The 20,677-nt window shown below is 37.7% G+C and overlaps 1 protein-coding gene across 1 annotated transcript in view; it reads right to left on the reverse strand.

Annotated features, from left to right (window-relative positions):
- nek11 (NIMA-related kinase 11) overlaps positions 1–20,677 on the reverse strand; it is an 83,385-nt gene that overhangs the window by 28,563 nt on the left and 34,145 nt on the right. The window contains exons 7-12 of the mRNA XM_051956918.1: positions 19,432–19,581; positions 18,491–18,569; positions 14,927–14,997; positions 11,470–11,589; positions 8,785–8,878; positions 8,552–8,666 (exon numbers count right to left, since the gene is read on the reverse strand). Coding sequence (XP_051812878.1) covers positions 8,552–8,666; positions 8,785–8,878; positions 11,470–11,589; positions 14,927–14,997; positions 18,491–18,569; positions 19,432–19,581 — 629 coding nt within the window. The remainder of the gene's footprint in view (positions 1–8,551; positions 8,667–8,784; positions 8,879–11,469; positions 11,590–14,926; positions 14,998–18,490; positions 18,570–19,431; positions 19,582–20,677) is intronic.

Genomic DNA, 20,677 nt, shown 5'->3' on the forward strand with positions numbered 1-20,677 from the left:
CTTAAGAGCTGAATATCTCTGCAATGAGATACAAAATGACCACAATCAGTCACAAAACAACCATAAAGACACACAAAATCTCGATAAAAAGATGCATAAGAACTGGAAAGACACAAAGATACACAATGATACTACAGCTATGAAACAGCTGCAAATAAACATAACCACCACTAAGAGGCACAAACGGAAATGGAACAGCTGCAAACAGACACCGGACAATTAAGAAGAGACATGAAACCACAAAAAAGACACACACAGCGACTACAAAAATTCACATAAAATAAACTGAAGTATGACTGGACAATAATCATCCAGCATTTTCTTAGATTTCTAAGAGTTATTCCTTTAATAGTCTGCTGTGAACTTATTATTCAGATACTGACTGTGATGTGAACTTCCACAAAAACACCCACAGAGTGGTGGGTCACATGAGTCTACTAAAGTAAAAAATCGCCTCCCCGAATCTTTGGTCTTGATGGATTTAATCTGCTTCAGTCAGATAATTATTCCTGCTAATGAGCTCGGAGAGTTTAAAAGAGGAGCCATGTTTAATTCATGGTGTCTCTGAGGTCCGTCACGCTCTCTTCCTCCCCCGTCAGCCAATCACAGGGCTGGGATCAGGTAGAGGGCGGGGCTCCGGGATCAGACGTGACAGGAAATTTAAATAAAAATTAAACTCTGACAGAACTGAGAGACACATGAAAGGCTGAGATGAGTCAGACAGACAATGTCCTCAATTCAACTTTATCTGCCGCCTCTCTGAGGAAAAATATACTTAAGGGATCCAAAAAACTGAACTGGCCTGAAACACAACGCTGAGCAACATGTCACTAACATGAGGAACACTTTAAACAGATCTCTTAAATTAAAGTCACATTTTAATCAAAAGTTTAATCGGCTCCTGACTGAACTTTTCATTGGAAACTTTAGCATTCACGAAGAAAAAATGAAAAAAGAATGCAAAAACACAGAAGAACTACAAAAAACTAAACAAAAAAACTCAAATCTACCAAAAAGAGGCACGAAACAATTGCCAAGAGACGTGAAATGACTGCAAAGAGATAGAATTACCACGGAAATTACACAAAACCACAAAGGGACAAAACAATGTCCAGAAAAAGACACAATACAGCTGCAAAGAGACGCAAAATGGACACAAAGAGTCACACATTCAGCGCTAAGACAAAAATGCTTCATTTAAATACATAACAACTGCAAAACACAAATTGCTACTTTAAATATATTATACAGAAGTGCACTGCATTCACTAAAGCTAAAGAAAATAACCACAACCAAAAAAAATCAGCGAAAAAAAACACCACAAAGACAGGCAAATTTACTTGACGGAGGCCCAAAACAAATGCAAAAACACAGAACATCACCATAAAGAGGCATAAATATTCTACAGCTGCAGACACAAAGCTACCGATAAGAGACAGCAAAAAATGGCCAGAACAGACAGAATACAACTGCTATTGAACACAAAAGAGCCCATAAAGAGACATGCATTTAACAACTGTAATCTAAAAATTACTACTTTATATGTACAAAAGTGCACTGCATTCACTAAAGCAAAAACAAACAAAAAACTACAAAGAAAATCAGACAAAAAACACCAAAAACAGATGGAACTCTACCAGAAACAACTGCAAAGAGACACAAAATGACTGCAAAGACACAAAAAGAGCACAAAAAATGCACAAAACCTCCTCAAAGAGATGAAATAACGCTACACACAGATACAAAACAGCCACAAAGAGACAGAAATGAATCACAGACACATGACTGTTCATTGTAATACATAATAAATAACAAAACGATATTTTAAATGGACAGAAATGCACCACATTTACTAAAAGAAGAAAAGTGCAGATCTCATCTCTTAAGTTTTTTGTACTATATTTCCTATATATGAGAAAAAGATCTGAAAGGAAACAAAAAAAAACAAACAGCTGAACTTGCTTCCAAAACTAACTTGTTTCCTGTCGGAGAGCTTTTTTGTATTAACCCGTAAAAAAACAAAAGGTTCTATAAATAAAAAGTGAAGCTGTTACGCTCCAGGCTGCTTTCTTTAAAGTTCCACCTGAAAAACTAATTCAGTCACTGACAGCTGTGAGGCCAGACCTCAGGCTGAACGGATCAAAGACACTTGAATTCAGAAACACAACAAGTCACATTGATGTCTGAAAAACTGCAACAAGAACTGACATTTCTGTTTCTTTCAAACAGTAAATCACAGAGTAAACAAGAAAAGCACTCTGAGAGCTCAGTACTCCGCCAAGGCTGCTCAGTCCTGTATCATTTTCGACGGATGAAATCTTTAAAAAATATGTGGATCCAGACTATAAGCTGCATCACTGCCAAAATCTAGTCAGTTGGTCCTTGTGTCATTTCTGACCTTCCTTGAAAATTTCATCTAAATCCTCTGGTCCATTTTTGAGTAATGTTGCAAACAGACAGACGGCCAGACGGACAAACAGACACACCAATGGTGATCGTCACATAACTTGTAATAAGAGTCTGATAATGATTCAGGAACACCGATATGACTGAATCTGCTGTAAAGACAAATCTGATGCAAAACAAATAAAGTGCAACAAGGTTTGATTCCATTTTAATCTGTGAAGGCCGAAACCCATCACCAGGTCTGAAAGATATCTATAAAGGTTACCAAATACAAAATAAAAGTACCACAAAGAGACACAAAATTACAAACAAGAGACCAAAAATGACTGTTAAGACACACAAACTGACCATAAATACACACCAAATGTGTGAAATAAATAATCCGATTTCTGTCATTTTAACTGTGTCATTCTGCACAGGAGACATTTCTGAGTTGTGTCTCTTCTAGTCATGGTTGTGTTGTTTCCATAGAGGTGCAAGACTTTGTATTGTAGTAAAAACGAACCCACACTGAGGAAAAATTAGACATGAGCAAAAAACACCCAGAAACTGCTCAGAGTTAACAGCATAAACATGTTCAAACTAAAATTATTCACCATAGAATTTCAGGTTTTATTCCTGACTATTACTGCAACATAGAAACAGGTTTGTGTACGTTTTGGTTGTGTGTTTTTGACCCAGTGCGGCTACAACAGCTAATGAATATAAAACATATAAATTGTGTTGATTTCACACACGTTGTGAAGCCATCAGAGTTATGAGAGTTTCAACGTTCACTCCTCAGTGATAAATATCTCTGAGAGCTGATTGGCTGAACTCCAGCTCCATGTGACATCACTCAGAGGCTCAGGTGTTTGTTGGCGTTTGTGTTGACTGTTTGTGTCTCTGAGGAGGTTCTGTCTGTCCGGGTCGAGTCAAGTTTCCGGAGAATAAAAAGTGTTTGAGGAGCAGAATAAAGCTGCAAACATCTGGAGAGTCTGAAGATCTAAAATCAGACTGTTTGAAGGAGGTGAAGCCTCCTGATGAAAGACTGCAGGCATAAAGATCTGACGTCTGTGTTGGACAGTGAGCTGATAAATATGCAGCAAATTATGAAGCACTTTAAGGAAATCACGAGCAGACAGGATTCCAGATGTCTTTGTAGACAAAATTATAATTAAGGACATTCAGGGCAGCTTTTAAAATTAAAAATGTACTTTTAGAAAGCAAAAAGTTCATTAATTGACAAAACTTGTGAAAAGTGAGGACACCTTCTGGAAAATGTGGACTTTTTAGAAAGATATTTTGATGGAGTTGGGAGAAATGTAGGACAATTTTAAACAGCAAGAACCTCAATTAATAAAGTATAATATTAATATCCAAAAGATGTTATTTGAATGTCAGTTAAAAATAATAACAAAAATCTGAAGAATGTCAGAAAAACTATTAAAAAATTAGGATCAATGTGTAGAAAAGACAGAACATTTCTCAAGAATTCGAATAAAATGTTAGAAATTTGTATAACAAACAATAAACTGTGAATAAAAGTATTAGAAAGCTTATTTTAATTAAAATGGAAAAATATTTCTCAAAAATATCTTTAGTACCAAAACAACAACAATTTCAGAAAAATAAACTGAATTATGAAGAAAACATTTTAAAAATGTTTAGAAAATGTCTTACAAATATTTAAGAACAAACAAACCAAAAAAATGACCAATAATTAGGACAGAGAGGTGCAAAATGATAACCAAGAATCACTAATGGGTTGCAAAGAGGCAAGACGTGAACACAAATAACCAACACAAAAAAACACAAAATATGACCACAAACAGACAAAAAAGCAACCACACAAGACACACAAAATGACCACAGACGTGCAAAATGACTTAAACTTTACCAGGAATGTGTAAAAAAAAAAACTGTAAAAAAAAAAAGATCTGAAAAATGAAGAAAAAGACACAAAATGTCAGAAAACTGCCCCAAAACAGACATTAACATCAGGAAGACGGTAATAATTTGCCAGAATTTTTTTTAAATTATAAAATTGTTAGAAAAATACTTACAAGATTATGAAGAAAATGTCTGAAACACATGACTAAAATGTCAGAAAACTGCCCAAAAATTTCAGAAGGATATATGTTATAGTTTCAGAAAATAAAATATCACAACTGTCAAAAAAATAAATACCTAAAACTGTTAAGAAAATGTCTGAAAAAATATGAACAGAATGTTCAAAAATAGACAAAAAACAGTTAAACAAATGTGCTAATCAATATCAGAAATGCATTAATAAAATTAATCAATAAAATGTCAATAATGATCAAGAATATTCTCCAGTAGGAAATAAGGGAACATTTATGGTTGAAAATGAGACTTTCTTCATGCTTTTCAAACCTGTCGACAGGTTTTAGGGTTCTGAAGGTTCAAGTAGGGACATTTTCTGAATTTTTTGGGTCATGAATATTTTAGTAGGGGACTTTTTCATCGATTTTATATTTCAGTCTAAAAAACTGTTTTGGGAGAGACACTTCAATAAAATGGGAATGTTTTGTGCAAACAGTTTCTGAAAGATCAGGATGTTATGCCAATGACATGAACTTTTAAAAATAAGAAAGCTTAGAATTTAGCACATTTCCTAGATTATGTGTATAACTAGTTTGCCTTTGGGGAGCATATTATGCAAATGTTTGAGGAAAAACAAAAAAAACAAAAAATTAAAGACATATTTCTCACACGATCATTTTCATTTTTAATTCTTCCCCTTAACTGCCTTTTTACTTTGGATTCCAGCAGCAGCAGAGAGCTGGAGTTTCGTCATGTGTCCCTGAGCGCTTGGATGCAATCAGACCTTTATGAACTCAGTAATGAGCTAAAATGTCTCATTAGTATTTTCCTCTGACTCTAAAATCCTTCCCAGCAGAACTCAGTGGTTTGAGTCGAACCTGCAGCTGCATCCTGAGCAGAAACTCACCTGTTCACCTGCAGACTCACTCTGAGTGCTGATTGCATCAAACTCCGCAGGGAAACAAGAATGAATAGAAAATGAGAAACCTGCTGCTTCTGATTGCTGCAGGGAAACGACCTCCTTTCTGACGCTGTGAAGTTCAAAACTATGAAAACATTGGATTAACTCTGACTGTTTTCCTGACGTGGATCTGTATTTCTGTGTTAAAGGCCCTCGAGCCTCTTCGACACTGAAAACGGTAGAAAATCTAAATTAAATCTGCACCCATGAAAACCTATCAGCTGTTTTCACTCCGTTTACAGTTTTCCTTTCAGTGTGAATTCCCTGCAGGAGCGTCTGACTCGCGACGCTCCTCCTGCTGAGTTTCTCACTTATTTAACATCTCACTTGGATTGAACAAACTTCAAAGGATTCCGTTAATAATCCGTCCTGTTAGATCTCACATCAGCGCCTCCTAAAAAAGTCCCGAGACTCTAAAGGTCCTCCAGAGAACTTCAAGAGTCTCTGAGGTTCCAGGTGATTCCCAGTGAAACATGTAGTGTTGGTTTTTACTTTTACAGCTGGCTTAAGTCATCAGAAGGCTAAAATGTGAGTTTCTGTTTGCTGGAAGCTGCTGGTCATCGTCAGGAGACTCAGCTGGAGCTCAAACATGAAGCTGCTTTAATTTCAAATATTCAGATCAGAAGAAAAATCTACTTTATCATCAAAGCTACAGGAAAAAGCATCATAAAACATCACACGGTCCTCTTTCTCTGGTAAATGTAGACATATACTAAGAATTTTTTGGTTTTATCAATATAAAATGACCTCTTTACAAAAAAAATCATTTTGTCCTAAAGATGTAATAAAATTATGTGTTTTTGTCACACTTTACATTTCATCATAAAGATGTTTCTCATAGTATTGGTCAGGTCCTTATTGAAAATGAGAATCTCTCTCAACCACCTTACCTGCACAAATAAAGGTTAAATAAATAAAATAAATTACAACCTAGTGTAAACTTTACCAGAAAATATTATCATTTATATCAGAATATTATATGTATTTCTTGATTTTTTCAAATATGTTTCTCATCTGATTAAAACTTAACTTTCAGAAAAAAAAACCTTCAACAATTAGAGTTTGTCATAAAACAAAAACTACAATTTTGCCACAGATGTATGAAAAACTGTCTTGTATTTAGAAACACTAACTTAGAAACACTTTCAACTTCACACCTCTTATCATATCACATCCCCAAAACTCAAAGTAACTGAATTGTACCAAACAGAAACCTACTTTTAATCTAATTAATTTTAATTCGCCGTGTTCGTCTTCAGCTCTGACCTCTGTTCATTGTGATGATAAAACAGCGAAAACTCCAGCAGAAACCGGAGACTAACGCCGGATAACAAAGGCGCATATTTTGTCTGATCTGAACCAAATGTTTGAGGGGACACTAGTTTTAATGAGATTTATGACTTATGGCCTTTTTAATACCTTCAGCTCCTCCAGGATTTTCTAGATAAACACATGATTAAGTCGACGAAACGCAGAAACCTCCGGAGAGCTTTCGCTTCTCTCCAACTGTAAATTTCATTAGTTCAAGCTGACTGCTCGGTTTACTTGAGGAACATTATTCAGTGACAGAACATGAAACTGAAGACAAATCATGGCTGCAAACTGATGAAACGCTCTCTGAGGTTATTAAAAAAACGCTCAACGACACACAGAGACTGTAATTTAACTGTCCAGTGGGAAGGTGGCAGGAATGGAGCTTTGTGATCTTTATCAGCTTCACTGCCTCAGACACGACCTGGTTTGGAGCTTCACAGCAGCATCATGGAGACAAAGACAGAAATTCAAATTCACAAACCAAACTTTCCACAAATCCACCAATACACCTCAGTAAAAGACAGTTCAGAACCTGCCTGAGAACCTCCACATGTTCCACTTTTGCGACAGTTGTGTCTACATGTCTGGCCTCATTAGCAACAGGAGCTAACAAATAAAGCATCACTATAACACTGTGAAGAAATACAGGACTAAAAACAGGATTCAAACAGAGCAGCAACCTGCAAGACAAATACTGAACATCTGTGGCGGATTGAACTTTTGTCACATCGATTCAGATCACTGACAGACTCGTAGCTCAAGATGAAGATTTGTCTAAAAAAAACTCGACACGACCGGATTAAAATTGGCAGCCAGATAAACTGTGAAGTATCTGACCTTTACCTGCAGACAAAGGATGAATTACAGATGTTAAAATGCCTTCGACTGCACAGAGGAGCAGCACTCCCAGAATGAAAACAACAGCATCATCTTTGAAATTTGTATCCCGTTGTGGTCATTTTGTGAGTTTTTGTCTGTTTTTCGGATGTCCTTGTGCTGGTTCTGAATCCTTTTCATGGTTATTTTGTATCTTCTTCATTATTTTTTGGTTGTTTAATCTTTATTTGTGGTAATTTTGTCGGCTTTTGCAGCCGTTTTAATCTTTTGGTGGTCATTTTGTATTTTTATGTGGTTAATTTGTATCTGTGCAAATCTCTTTTTGGTTATTTTGGGGTTGTTTTATTTCTCTTTGTGGTCATTTTGTGTGTTTTGTGTGTTTTTTTTTATCTCTTTGTGCCCATTTTGCATCTCTCTGTGGTCATTTTGTGGGTGTTTCATGCATTTTTGCAGTTATTTTTGTGCCTCTGGTTGTTTTGTGCATCTTTGAGGTTGTTATGCATCACTTTTTCGTCATTTTGAGTCTCTTCTTGGTTGTTTTGTGTCTCCTTGTGGTCGTTTTCTGTCTTTTGTAGTTGTTTTGCTCCCAGCTTTGAGGTTGTTATGCATTTCCTTTGTGGTAATTTAACAACTTTGGTTGTTTTGTATATGTAAATCTGTTTTTGGCTATTTTGTGATCTTTTCTGTTTGTCGTTGCTTTGTACATCTCTGCTGTTGTACCTTTGCTAAGTTTTTAACATGAAACATGAACACAACATATAAGAGGCTTTGGCCCTGTTGAACCTTTACCTCTTGGGCTCCTATTGCTGCTCAATAATACAGCAGCTGGTGTTTGTGGTCAACTAAAAATGGTCACTTTCTTGGTTTGTCCCTGCTGCTATGGACAAAAACGTGTAGAATGAAATGAATGAAGTGAGTCAGAATAATGTAGAAACAAAAAGTACAAACAGCTGTGATGTTTCAGGTTCATATGGAGATTTTTCTCACCTGGAGGCTCTTCCTCTGACTCATCCTGCTTCTGGATCGACTGCAATCTGCCAGCACTCTGGTGATCCTGGCTGCTGATTGGCCAGCTCTGACAGGCTCCGCCCTCTCTGTCCCCCTATTGGTTGAGGTAAAAAGTTGCTTGTTTTAAAGTGACACCAAGTTACAGGTTTAAACAGAGAAGCAGTGTGTGGTCTGAAGGTATGAACCAAAAACAACACATAATAGCTTCTTACATTCAGAACGTCCAGACTGACTTTTTCAAAATGGCGGCTCCTCAGTTCTCTCCTGCAGGTGTGAATCTCCTCATATTTTTCCTCGGCCAGTTTCCTAAGAACATGTTTTCATCCTTGTCATTGTCAGGTTTTCACTGACAGGAATACAATCAAATCTAGTAAAGCGGTAAATAACACTGATTATCTGGTGGCAGAAGGGTAACATTTACTTCTTGATGGGTGAAAGAGGAAAACTGGGCAGTGTGAGGATCTGAGCCATTTTAAATTGCCTCAGCTTATAGTAATTGCATTATTTCTGAGTTGAACAGCAGGGTATAAATTCAAGCTATTTTGCTATATGCCCAGACATTCATGCTGCATCTACTACTGTCATCTCCCCAGCATCTTTTGCACTCATGAAGCCCCATGTCAACACACTCCCACCTCTGTGCTTCACTATCAGGACTATGCGTTTACTGTGGCAGTGAGGTTCACACCAAACATGCCGGACACCATCTGAAGCCCAATACATTTATCTTATCTGACTAAAGAATGCGCTCCCAGCATCCATCCGGATTGTTTTCATGTTCTTTAGCAAACTTTCATCTAGATGTTTTGTTCTGAACAGCAACAAGGTTTTCTTCTTGTCTTCTGTCCATAGCGGTTGATGGAATTAAATGTCCTTCAGAGCTTCACAGAAACTCTGATTTCTATTGAGAAAACCTCTGTGCCTAGTCTGAAGCAGCTGTTGTCTGGTTTTCACAGCTTGATAGTGAAAGTAGAGCACTGTTTGTGGAGTCAATGTAGGAGGATGACCACTGATTAGAGATCTCAGGGCTCCTTCTGTATCTCCTGATTTATGCTGCAGTTGTCTTTCACTGATTTTTAGATTCTTACCGATCTTCCTGCATCCTTTTCCATCTTTGTGAAGTCAACAGTTTACTTGTGAAATTCTTTTCCACGTGGAGCCATGACGTCGGCATGCAGATAGATAAAGGGTCATAGGTCCAAAACAGAGAAAGTTCGGCTCTTTGTAGCTCATTTAGAAACATGTTCATGCATTACAGGCTGTTAGGAAATCACAGGTGGACTCAGTTTAATTTCAGTGATCACAGCTGGATTCACTTCAGTTGCTTTGAGTTTCTACTTTGGGGCATGAATTTTGCTCATATAAAGTAATAAGTGTATTGGGTAAGTCAAATAATAACACTAGGACTGAAAAGCGCTATGTAAGTGCAATCCGTTTAAGTGACATTAAACTTTTGTTGTGTACTTTTCCTTTGACAGCACATTTTGGCTCAAATAGTTGCTTAAACTGGAATATTTTCAGAATTGAAAACTGCGATTAACTGCCAGACTGGTTTAGTTTTTGTGGCAGGCAAAAGAAGGACAGACATTCACAATCCAACAGATCTAGCCTTGTGCAGTTGGCTGTTTCTTGACTTGATCAAAGGAGTTTTCCCCATTTTCAGCCCAATCATCCGTCCATGGTATCTCTCCATCTATAATTCAGGATGAATTCGGTTTGATTAACACATGTTCGGGTCGCGTTTCGAGCGTAAAGTCCAGTAGAAACAGAGTGTGAGCTGCCAAACTGTCCGTCTGTCATCTCCGTCCTCTAACATGATCTCCGTCTGTCCACCATCTGCACGCCACGTCCTCGTGTCGGCGGCAGATTCACGCCTTATTGCCCAGACAGCAACAATAATGAGCATTTAACAGCCGCTTGCCACCATGAAACTCGATTAACACGATGGCTCAGAGGGACGGAAACCTGAGTCTGTCTGATTTACTCTGGATAATGTCATTCTGAGGCTGCGGTACTCAGGCGTGATGGAGAGTCAACAAGAACGGTGAACAGTGGCGACTCAGTTACAGCTTGTTGTCCTCACAAATGTACTGGATTAAAGGATCATTCTAGATTATTTAAACCTGCTGTGCTCCCCATTAATGAGGCTGTTGAGTTTCTGTGTGGTTCATTGTAGAAGTCCAAGGAGACTATAATTAAACAGTGTATCAGGGCAAAAAAACTCAAGAAGAAATGAATGAATCAGATTTTCACATTAATATTTTTTTTGGCCTGACCTGATCCCTGACATTTTCATTTACTGGTTTGTTTCCATGTGTGACTTTTTGAAACTCAGCAGCTAACTGTGATATTGGATCACCTCATGGAGAATAGCGAGTAAATAAATTTAAAAAAAAAATTCAAATTGGTTCAAAGAATTTGTCTAAAATAACAAAAATGACACAAAATTGTCGAAAATGATTCAAATTTTTTCCAAATGATGAAATTTGTCCAAAATGACAGATATTTCCAAAACAACCTAAAAACTTTCCTGAATAACTTGAATCATCAAAAATGTCTCAAAGTTTTTCCAAAATGACCCAAAATGTGCCTAAAATGACATGTATCTGAAATGACTTGAAAAGTTTACAAAATTACATAAACTTGTAAAAAAAATGACACATATGCATCTAAAATGACTCAAAGGTTTTTGGAAATGATTTAAATTTTGTTCAAACTGATTTAAAAGTTCTCCAAAGTGACAAAAATCTTTCAAGAATGCATTGAAAAGTGTCCTAAATGACTGAAACTTCGTTGCTGAAAATGGCAAAATGTCTAAAATTACTTGACAGTTTTCCACCACGGTGCAGCTCTAGTCCAGGAGTTCCTGATGGAGAACATCTGGATATGAGTGTTACCTGAGTCTCTTGGCCTTCTCGTCAGCAGCCTGCAGTTTACGGAGCCTCATTCTCTCTCTGGGTGTCATCTTCTCCAACTCTGACCGATCAATCAGCGTCTGCAGGTGAACCTTCGTCTGCCTGCACACAACCACACACACACACACACACACACACCAAATGTAAAAAATGTATCCAAATGGCTTAAAGTTTGCCTAAAAGTGCATAAAACTTGTCCAAAATGACACAAAATTGTCACAAACACTCCAAAATTGTCTTAAACAATAAACAAGTCTCCAAAATGATACAAAAGTATTCAACAATAACAAAATTGTCTCCAAAAGACTGGAATTCAGTAGTAAATCGCCTAGAATTGAAGTGAAATTGAATTTACTGGAAAATGGCCTAAAATTACTTGGAACTTGTCCTAAATATTTTTTTAATAAAAAAGACAAGAAAATATCTGTCTAAAATTACCAAACCTGTCTAAAATGGCTCCAAAGCGAACAATTTTAAGTTGAATTAAATTGAAACAAAACAAACACAGTGGTGGTAATTAAATAATTACAGAATAAAATATTGGCGCCACTAAATTCCTGCATGCAGAGTTGATGTTGATGTTCAGGAGCTAAAGAAAGCATTATACAAATTTACTAAAATTTAACTCAAACATTATCCAAAATGACAAAATGGTGTCTGAAATGGTAAAAAAAAAAAAAAAATCTACAATGACTTCTAAAATGTCTAAAATGATTTAGAAACGTCCAAATTGACAGAAATTACTCCAGAATGACTAAAGGACTCCAGAGTGGACATGATATGACCAAAAGGACTCATAAATTGTCTAAAATGACTAAACTTTGACCAGAAGAAATGGAAATGTGTCCAAAATGACCCAAAGTTATCCAAAATGACAATAAAAGTATCCAAAATGATGCAAAATTTGTATGAAATGGCTTAAAAATTTTCCAACATAACCCAAAAATGGTCCAAAATGACCCCAAACAGACAAAAAATAATTGCCTGAAACTTGTCCAAAATGACTGAAAAATGTCTTAAATGGAAATGAAATAATCCAAGGAGGCCCCGGAATGAGTAATTAGGGTTGAATTAAATTAAAACAAAACAAACAGCAGTGATAAATTAATTAATGGGTAATAAAACGTTGACTCCACGAAATCCTTCCATGAAGTGTTGGTGTTGAGGAGCTCAGGAATTCATTCTGACAAAAACAGAAGAACAAATATGTGTCTGTGTGTTGTGTGTCTGTGTTGTGTGTCTATGTGAGGATGGATTATGTGTCAGTGAGCGGCGTGTTGTCTGTCAGCACACTGAGCTGGTTAACACTTGAACGCAGCTCGCTGCTCTAATTACAGCAGCCAGAAGAACGTGTGCTAAAGAAGTGTGTGTTTGACAGGAGGGAGGAAAGAAGCATAATGAAGAGGAGGAATAATATAACATGAAGAAGAAGAAGAAGAAGAAGGACAGGGAGGCAAGGAGCGAGGGGAAGGAGGAGAAGAAGATTAAGCTGGGGAGGAAACGCATATCAATAAGGATGAATAAAAAACAAAGTATAAGGAGGAGGAGGATGGGAGGAAGATGAATAAGAAGAGAACAGTGAAGTTAAAAAAAGAGAGAAATGGTGGTATTGAGGAAAAAGGAGGAAGAAGAGGACTGTGAAGTGGATTAGAGGGAGCAAGAGATGAAGAAAAAAGTGGAAAGTATTAAAAAAAAGAGTCCAGTCAAATCATCCATCCATCCATCCTCTATACACCGCTTTATCCTCACTAGGGTCGCGGGGGGTGCTGGAGTCTATCCCAGCTGACTCGGGCGAAGGCAGGGGACACCCTGGACAGGTCACCAGTCTGTCACAGGGCGACATATACAGACAAACAATCACACTCACATTCACACCTACGGGCAATTTAGAGTAACCAATTAACCTCAGCATATTTAACCACGCCTGACGAACGTCAGCAGGGTTACTGCATTTGGTGCGGTATCTGGCTGGGTAAGTATGTAAGTATGTATGTGTGTATGTCCGTTCCGATATCTCTGCAAGTGCTGAAGTCAGGATAATCAAACTTGGCACTGAAGATCAGTCTAAGGTCCCCTGCTCATTTGTGGAGTTACAGGTCAGCAGATCAAGTAGGAAGGGAGATACGTACGATGATCAAAATTGATACATATTGCATCATTTGTATAGGACAGGGTTTTCGCCAGTAGAGGGCGTGGTTCTGCCCTCTACTGAGGGCTCGTCTAGTTTTTTACTGTGGGAGGAAGCCGGAGTGCCCAGAGGAAACCCAGGCATGCACACGGAGAACATGCAAACTCCATGCAGAAAGATTCCAGGCCCAGGCCCAGGCCGGGGTTTGAACCGGGGATCTTCTTGCTACAAGGCGAAAGTGCTAACCACTACCCACTGTACAGCCCCCAGTCAAATCAGTATGGAGGCAATAATTCTGCTCAGAGACAGAGACTGTCCACGTACTGTCTAAGAACGATTTAAGATGCGTTTAAGACTGGTTAGGACTGGTTTTTATAATTGGTTTTCGACTTTATTTTTGACTGGTTTTGGGATGGTTTTGGAGTGGTTTCAGATTGGTTTTTGACTTAACTTTGGACTGATTTTAGACAGGTTTTGGGTTTGGTTTTGGACTCGGTTTTCGAATGGTTTTGGGTTCTGTATCGACCCTTTCAGACTCGAGCAGATGAAGTTTATGTCATTATGAATTTGTGAACATGAAGAAAACATGAATCAGCCTTTGGTACTTTGGGTAGGAACTTTAACTGTTGTTATCTTTAATAGTGAACTTATCAAGTCGGATTTTATTTCTTTTATTCATTTAGTACCACAGGGTATTTTTCTTCACAGTTTTGCCTCCTTGGTTTGGTCATTTTTTTAAATATAAAATACAATAAGCACCCTTTTGCTAAACCAACAACTACTAGTTTCATGTTGTACCCCTTTACTGTAGTAGAGCTGGCATGTAACAGATATGATGCAGCATTACTGTCCGGTCAATTTTTTATCAAGAACATCAGATTCTTATTCTCAGGATGTCAAAAATGCTTTGTAAAAGTTGCTAGCCTCTCAGAAAAAGGCACAAGGTATACTTTGGCATCAATATTCAATGCTGACAGACACAGAGGATTTTTTTTTCAGCTTGAAAGGAACATTTTACCATTTTCTTCACAAAATTTCATTTTTTTCCCCTCTTCTTTTTTTACACTGTTTAATTCAAATTTAGGTACTAAAACAAACTGAAAACAAAATTCTGTAAAAAATATTCTGGCTTGGGTTAAATTAGACCCCTTTACAACATTTTACAGAGCTAACTTCTAGTAACCTGGAAAGGGGACGAGGATGGAGTGCGGCTGCAGACTAATGGCTGGAGGTAAAATAAACACAACATGAGGTGATGTAGCACAACGAGGAAACGAAAGAGAAAAAGAACGAAGAGTAAAAGAGTCTTACATGTTCTTAGCGATGAGTTCAGCATCTTTGTCTCCTCCAGATGACACAAAGACAAACCTGTCCTTCATCTTCTGTAAAAACAGAGACAGTGTGGACATTTACAGCAGATTCGAATCCGGCAGAAGGTTTGGACTGGTTCTAGACTGGTTTTGGACAGATTTTAGACTGGTTTGACACTGGTTTTGGACAAATGTTTAGACTGGTTTTAGAATTGATTTTTGACCAATTTTGGTTCACAGTGATTTTGGACTTGGTTTCAGAGTGGCTCTAGACTGGTTTTGGAATGGTTTTGGAGTGGTTTCAGATTGGTTTCAGACTGGTTTTGGGTTTGGTTTTGGACTTAATTTTAGATTGACCTGATTTTTGGACTGGTTTTGGAGTGGCTTTACACTGGTTTTGGACTTTCTCTCTCCTGGTTATTGACTTGGATTTTAAACTAGTTTTGGACTGGTTTTACACTGGCTTTGGACTCCACTTTATACTGAGTTTGGATGGTTTTGGACTTGATTATTGACTGGTTTTGGACTTTGTTTGGGATTTGATTTCACCCTTGTTTTAGACTGGTTTTGGAGTTGACTTACAACCGTTTTTTGCTGGTTTTAGACTTAGAATAACATTGCTGTGGATTTAGTAAGTTATATTCTAGGCACAACTCAAGCTTTATGTTTTTAGCCTGTATTCATTTACAGTTTGGAAAATTCTGCAGTTGCTTTTTCTGTATACTGAATCACACCTGCTTTTCATGGCTGCAAACAACCCATCTAACCGAGTTTTACTGCCCAATTAAGACACAAAAGTGCAATAACATCCATCAAGGCTGCTACTTATTCCTGTAATTAGTCTTGTAATTAGTGAAGTGCAGAACTCTGAATGTTTTTCTTTACTTAATGCACCGCACCTCTGTATACAACACAATCCTGCCTGGTTTCTTTCTGACTTTTCTCACAGTGCTGCAAGTCGTCACATTTCCTCTTCAGCTGCTGCATTAGTCTGTCCTTAAAGCTCTGAGAACGAATTAGTCTCAATATGCAGGTTCAGGGTTGAGTTTCATCTCTCGCTGTGTTCTGATTGAATTTTACCGGTAACAGAACTGTAATGGAGCTGATATGGGATTATGAGAGGATATTAAAGGTGGACACCCAGAGGTGAACCTGTGAGGAGCTCCCTGGTTTTCTACATGATTCCACACAGCAGAAGAAGAAGCTCAGCTGAAACCACGTCTCGGTGATATCCCGCAGAGTCGTGGAGCAGTATGGAATAGCATTAACATAATGATATTTCAGTGGAAACCATGGCAACCGAGTCCATAAAACCCCCCTAATGTGTTATCTCTCTCCAGGTACCGTAGCATCCACACAATAGGAGCATCCAGCCTGCAGCTAGATGGATGGAAAAGTGTACGACAATAATCCTCTGCTGACACTCACAATATTTTCGACACTTTAGAGGACATTACGCCGACGAACAGTCACTCTGACCTGAAACCTCACAGCAAGACTTCGGCTTTGTGCGGACATGAGTCCTTTAGCCTTCAAGTTCAAGAAACTCTGACAGCTCGTTATAAGACAGAGCCGTTATTCATGATGCTAACTTTTGCTTTTTCCGCACCACAACAAATGAATTTCCAATTACGTAAAAGCATCTCGAGTACGGCTGCAAAATATTGGAAAAAATCTGACATTGTGATATTTTCTTTTTCTGAGATATGAAAAAATGCGGGACTTTTTCACCAGATGATTTGAATAACTCAGTTTGGAAAGAATGAGTCACTGTGGAATCGTACTGCAAATGATTTTGTAGGGGAGTGAATCTGCATAGAGAGTAAAAAACTTCTTCAAAAATAGCTGAAAAATGACTTTTTGCTGTTGATGAGAAATGCTTGGAACCCTTTTAATTAGGTCTAACACTGACTAAGGCATGTAAAATAAGGCAGAGTACAACTGACAATTATGGCCAAAATGATAATCACGTATTTACACTGATCAATACTCACATCACATTTATTTACTGATTTCAGAGCCACAATATTCAATTTAATCTTCAGCTGAATTCATCTAGTAGAGGATGAATATGAAATAAACTGAAGCTAAACCTCCTCACTGGCTGAACATCTGCTTATCTACAGACACTACAGGTTAAAGGTTTCCCCTTAAAAAAATAAATTTAGTGAGATAAGTCGCTCTAATTTCAGACTTACCCAAACTGAAACCATTTTACCTACCGTTTTCTGTGTGCAGAGTTTCCTGCAAAAGTTTTAAATGTCAACTCTGCAGTCGATCATGTTCATTTCATTGCGGGAAGCTAATATCGTGACTGAGAGTAGTTTTCTTTTAATTTTGCCACCCTGGAACTGCGTCTCTCTCTGTGATTTAATATTGTACTTCTTCTCCGTCTGTATCTGAGTCAGACCTCTTCCTCTCTACCAGCCTCTCTGCTCTCATTTAGTTTTATAATAATAATCAGCTACAGACGCTTTATTACTGAAGCATGTAGCAGCTAAATGGGTAGATTTATGTTTCAACTGAGCCAGTGAAAGAAAAACTACGACTTTCCAATGCTATGGCGGCTGCAGAGTGGAATCAAAACGGGTCTCCCCAATCATAGACACTGTCTCCATGTGTTACATTAATGTCCAGCTTTCCAATAGGATTATTATTATGTTGTGCATTTCAGGTTGCTCACATAACATACTATATAACCTTACACGTTCTCAGGCGATTAATTAGTGCTTTTCTGCACACTGGAAATATTTCTCTTACTTTTTGTGACTTATAATCTATTGATTACACTTACTGCTTACTTGACACTTATGCAACATTGCTTTTCATTTGTCTTGTAAAACTACTACTATCACTATTATGTAGTAAAAGTTATATCCTTGTATGTGAAAACCCATTTACCTTTCTGAGTCTGATTCAGATTTATAACAATACACTCATTTTTGCTACTATTTTGGTTGCAGTCTGGAGCCCCTTATTAACCACGCCTGACGTACGTCAGCAGGGTTACTGCATTCGCTTCGGTATCTGGCTGGCTGGGTAAGTATCTATGTGTGTATGTCCGTTCCGATATCTCTGCAAGTGCTGAAGTCAGGATAATCAAACTTGGCACTGAAGATCAGTCTAAGGTCCCCTGCTCAGGTGTGGAGTTACAGGTTAGCAGATCAAGTAGGAAGGGAGATACGTAGGATGATCAAAATTGATACAGAGTCACATGCAAGTATTTAATGCCATCTACTGAAACTCGCCAGTAGATGGCGTGGTTCTGCCCTCTACTGAGGGCTTGTCTAGTTTGCTGAATATTAAGATTTCTGCTCTTCATGTTGATCCTTGAGAAATTCTTTGCAGACTTTTAATAATGTCTTTAGGCTGCTTTTGTTTTTTATCACTTCTATTTCAAATTTTATGGTTTCAAGTGCTGCTCGGACAGTTGCCATTTTCTCAAATTTTGCCAACCAAATGTTTACAAAAATCAACTAATTTACTAAGATAATAGCAAAACTGATATATTTACAACTTCTGTCATGTTCTGTGGTGGGAAACTCTGTGTGTTTGTGTGTTCAACCTGCATGTTTTCTTCCATGAATCTGCTCCTCAGAATCTCAGCCGCTGTCGGTCTACATGAAGGTTGTTTCTGTAGCATCCTGATTCACAAAAAAGACCAACAGAAGGCATCAAAACCAGCGGTGTAAAGTAAATGAGTACATTTGTTCAAGTATTATGTTTTTGGTTACAGGAGTATTTTGATTGAAGTTGGTCTGTTTTCTGCTTCTTTTACACTTCTCCAGTTCAGACGGAAATATTCTAGTTACATTTATTTGACCATTTCAGCTGCTTTGCATATTCAAAATTACAAAATACAAACAACAAAAAAATGATGATGTATTAATATTTTTCAATTAACATGAAACTTTATTGACTAAGACACTTACAAATTATCAGCAGTAAATGCTAAAATCAGCTTCACCTTCACAGCCAAAGCATAAAAGAGATGAATACAATAACTATAATCCACTACTATAATATTCATTTTTCTGAAATATGCTATGCTGCACAATTATTATGTTTACTTTTGATGCTTTGTTTTGATGCTAATAGTTTTGTACTTTCATTTAAATAATGATTGACAGATTGTTTCTGAGTATCTTAAACTTAAACAAAAGCTCAGTAAAATCTCTGCTGCAGCACTGCAAACACAGCTCTTTAATTCTATCTGCATGTTGCTCAAAAGTAAATCAAGAAACCAGAATGCTAACATGATGTTTTCTGATATTTTGTGTTTTCTCTCAGATCTACATTCTTTATTAATGTCACTGGTGCTTTTTGTTTCCACATGTAGGTCTGCAACTTCAATATTTCTGCTCTTTTCACGGTCAAAATTTATGACTTTTTGGGACAGAGCCCTGCAGAAATTCTTTCTATTTGCATATTAATGCGAGTGGTCTGACTACAGCAGCACAGGCCCTCAGTGGCTTCAGAGTGAAGTCGGTCCAGCGTCGTCCTCACCTCTGCATGACAGAGTTCAGGTCTGCAGAGTATGTGGAGGGCAGCGTCGGGGTTTCTCCCTCCACGATCCTCATCAACACAGACATGAAGTTGGGCCCCTGGAAGGCGTGAGTCAGACAGCACATCTCATAGAGGAGGCAGCCCAGAGCCCTGCAGCACAACACAACACAGAAACAGCAGCAAAAATCAGCGGCTTTCGCACTATTTTTCTGTTTTTGAACTTACTGTCTGTGACACACACAGTTCAGTAGGGAAAATTAACCAAATTTGAAATTAAAATCATGATAATTCATTAAAATCACTTTAATATGGGAGAAAGTAGTTATAAAAGTGATACCAAATTCCTTCACCATCAAACATGTATAGGAGAGTTTTGTGTTTACAAAACCCAAGAACTTCCTTCAAGATTAAAAAAAAGTTTAATCTTCTTCAACCTTACTGGACCCTCAGAGCTCTAAGACCCACAAGTTTGAAAGCATGCTATATTCAATATAATTGCCAAAAATACCCCCATTCATTAGCCAGAAACTGTATAATGTGACTGAATGTGACAAAATGAGACAGGAGAATAAAAAAAAACATCCAGAGTTCAGAGGGTTAACAAACAAACTGAAAATGAGTTATGGAGTTCCTCAAAGGTCCGTTCTGGGCCCCATTTTATTCCCCTTTTAAATGCTAACAATTAATTCTTTGTTCAATTTTATGCTGCACTTTTCAGTTGATCGGGACAACCACAGCAACTTGTTTAATCTCAAAGACTCCCCTGGTCATGAAAAGCTGGCTGTCTTACAGTGTCCTCCATTAAAACGAGGATAAGATAAAGATCATTGACTCGTTAGACTTTCATTCTCCAATGTAAAGACAGGTCTTCACAAACTTTCGCATGGAAAGGAATTGCTGTGTTTTTATGCCACCCAACCTTTAGTATTGTCATATGTATTTGACTTATTGCTAGTTGTAATTATATTATAGAATTATCCATTTAAATGCTTTCTGGTTTCAAGTTTTCTAGCGAAACAGACAGACATACGTGTGACACAGTTTCACACAAACAGTCTAAACATGGACATTGAGCCAATTTAGTTTTCAGAGCTGAGATGTATCAGCGTTTGTTGGAACTCTTCATCATGTCAGATATTCTCACTGCAGCGCTGATGCTAAATATTTCTCTGACTGATGTAACGGTGTTCCCGAGTCAGGAAGCATGACGTGTTGCTATGACAATCAGCATACTAATGTTGTCATG

The sequence above is a fragment of the Acanthochromis polyacanthus genome, chromosome 12 (assembly GCF_021347895.1).
Source record: "Acanthochromis polyacanthus isolate Apoly-LR-REF ecotype Palm Island chromosome 12, KAUST_Apoly_ChrSc, whole genome shotgun sequence".
Classification (NCBI taxonomy): domain Eukaryota; kingdom Metazoa; phylum Chordata; class Actinopteri; family Pomacentridae; genus Acanthochromis; species Acanthochromis polyacanthus.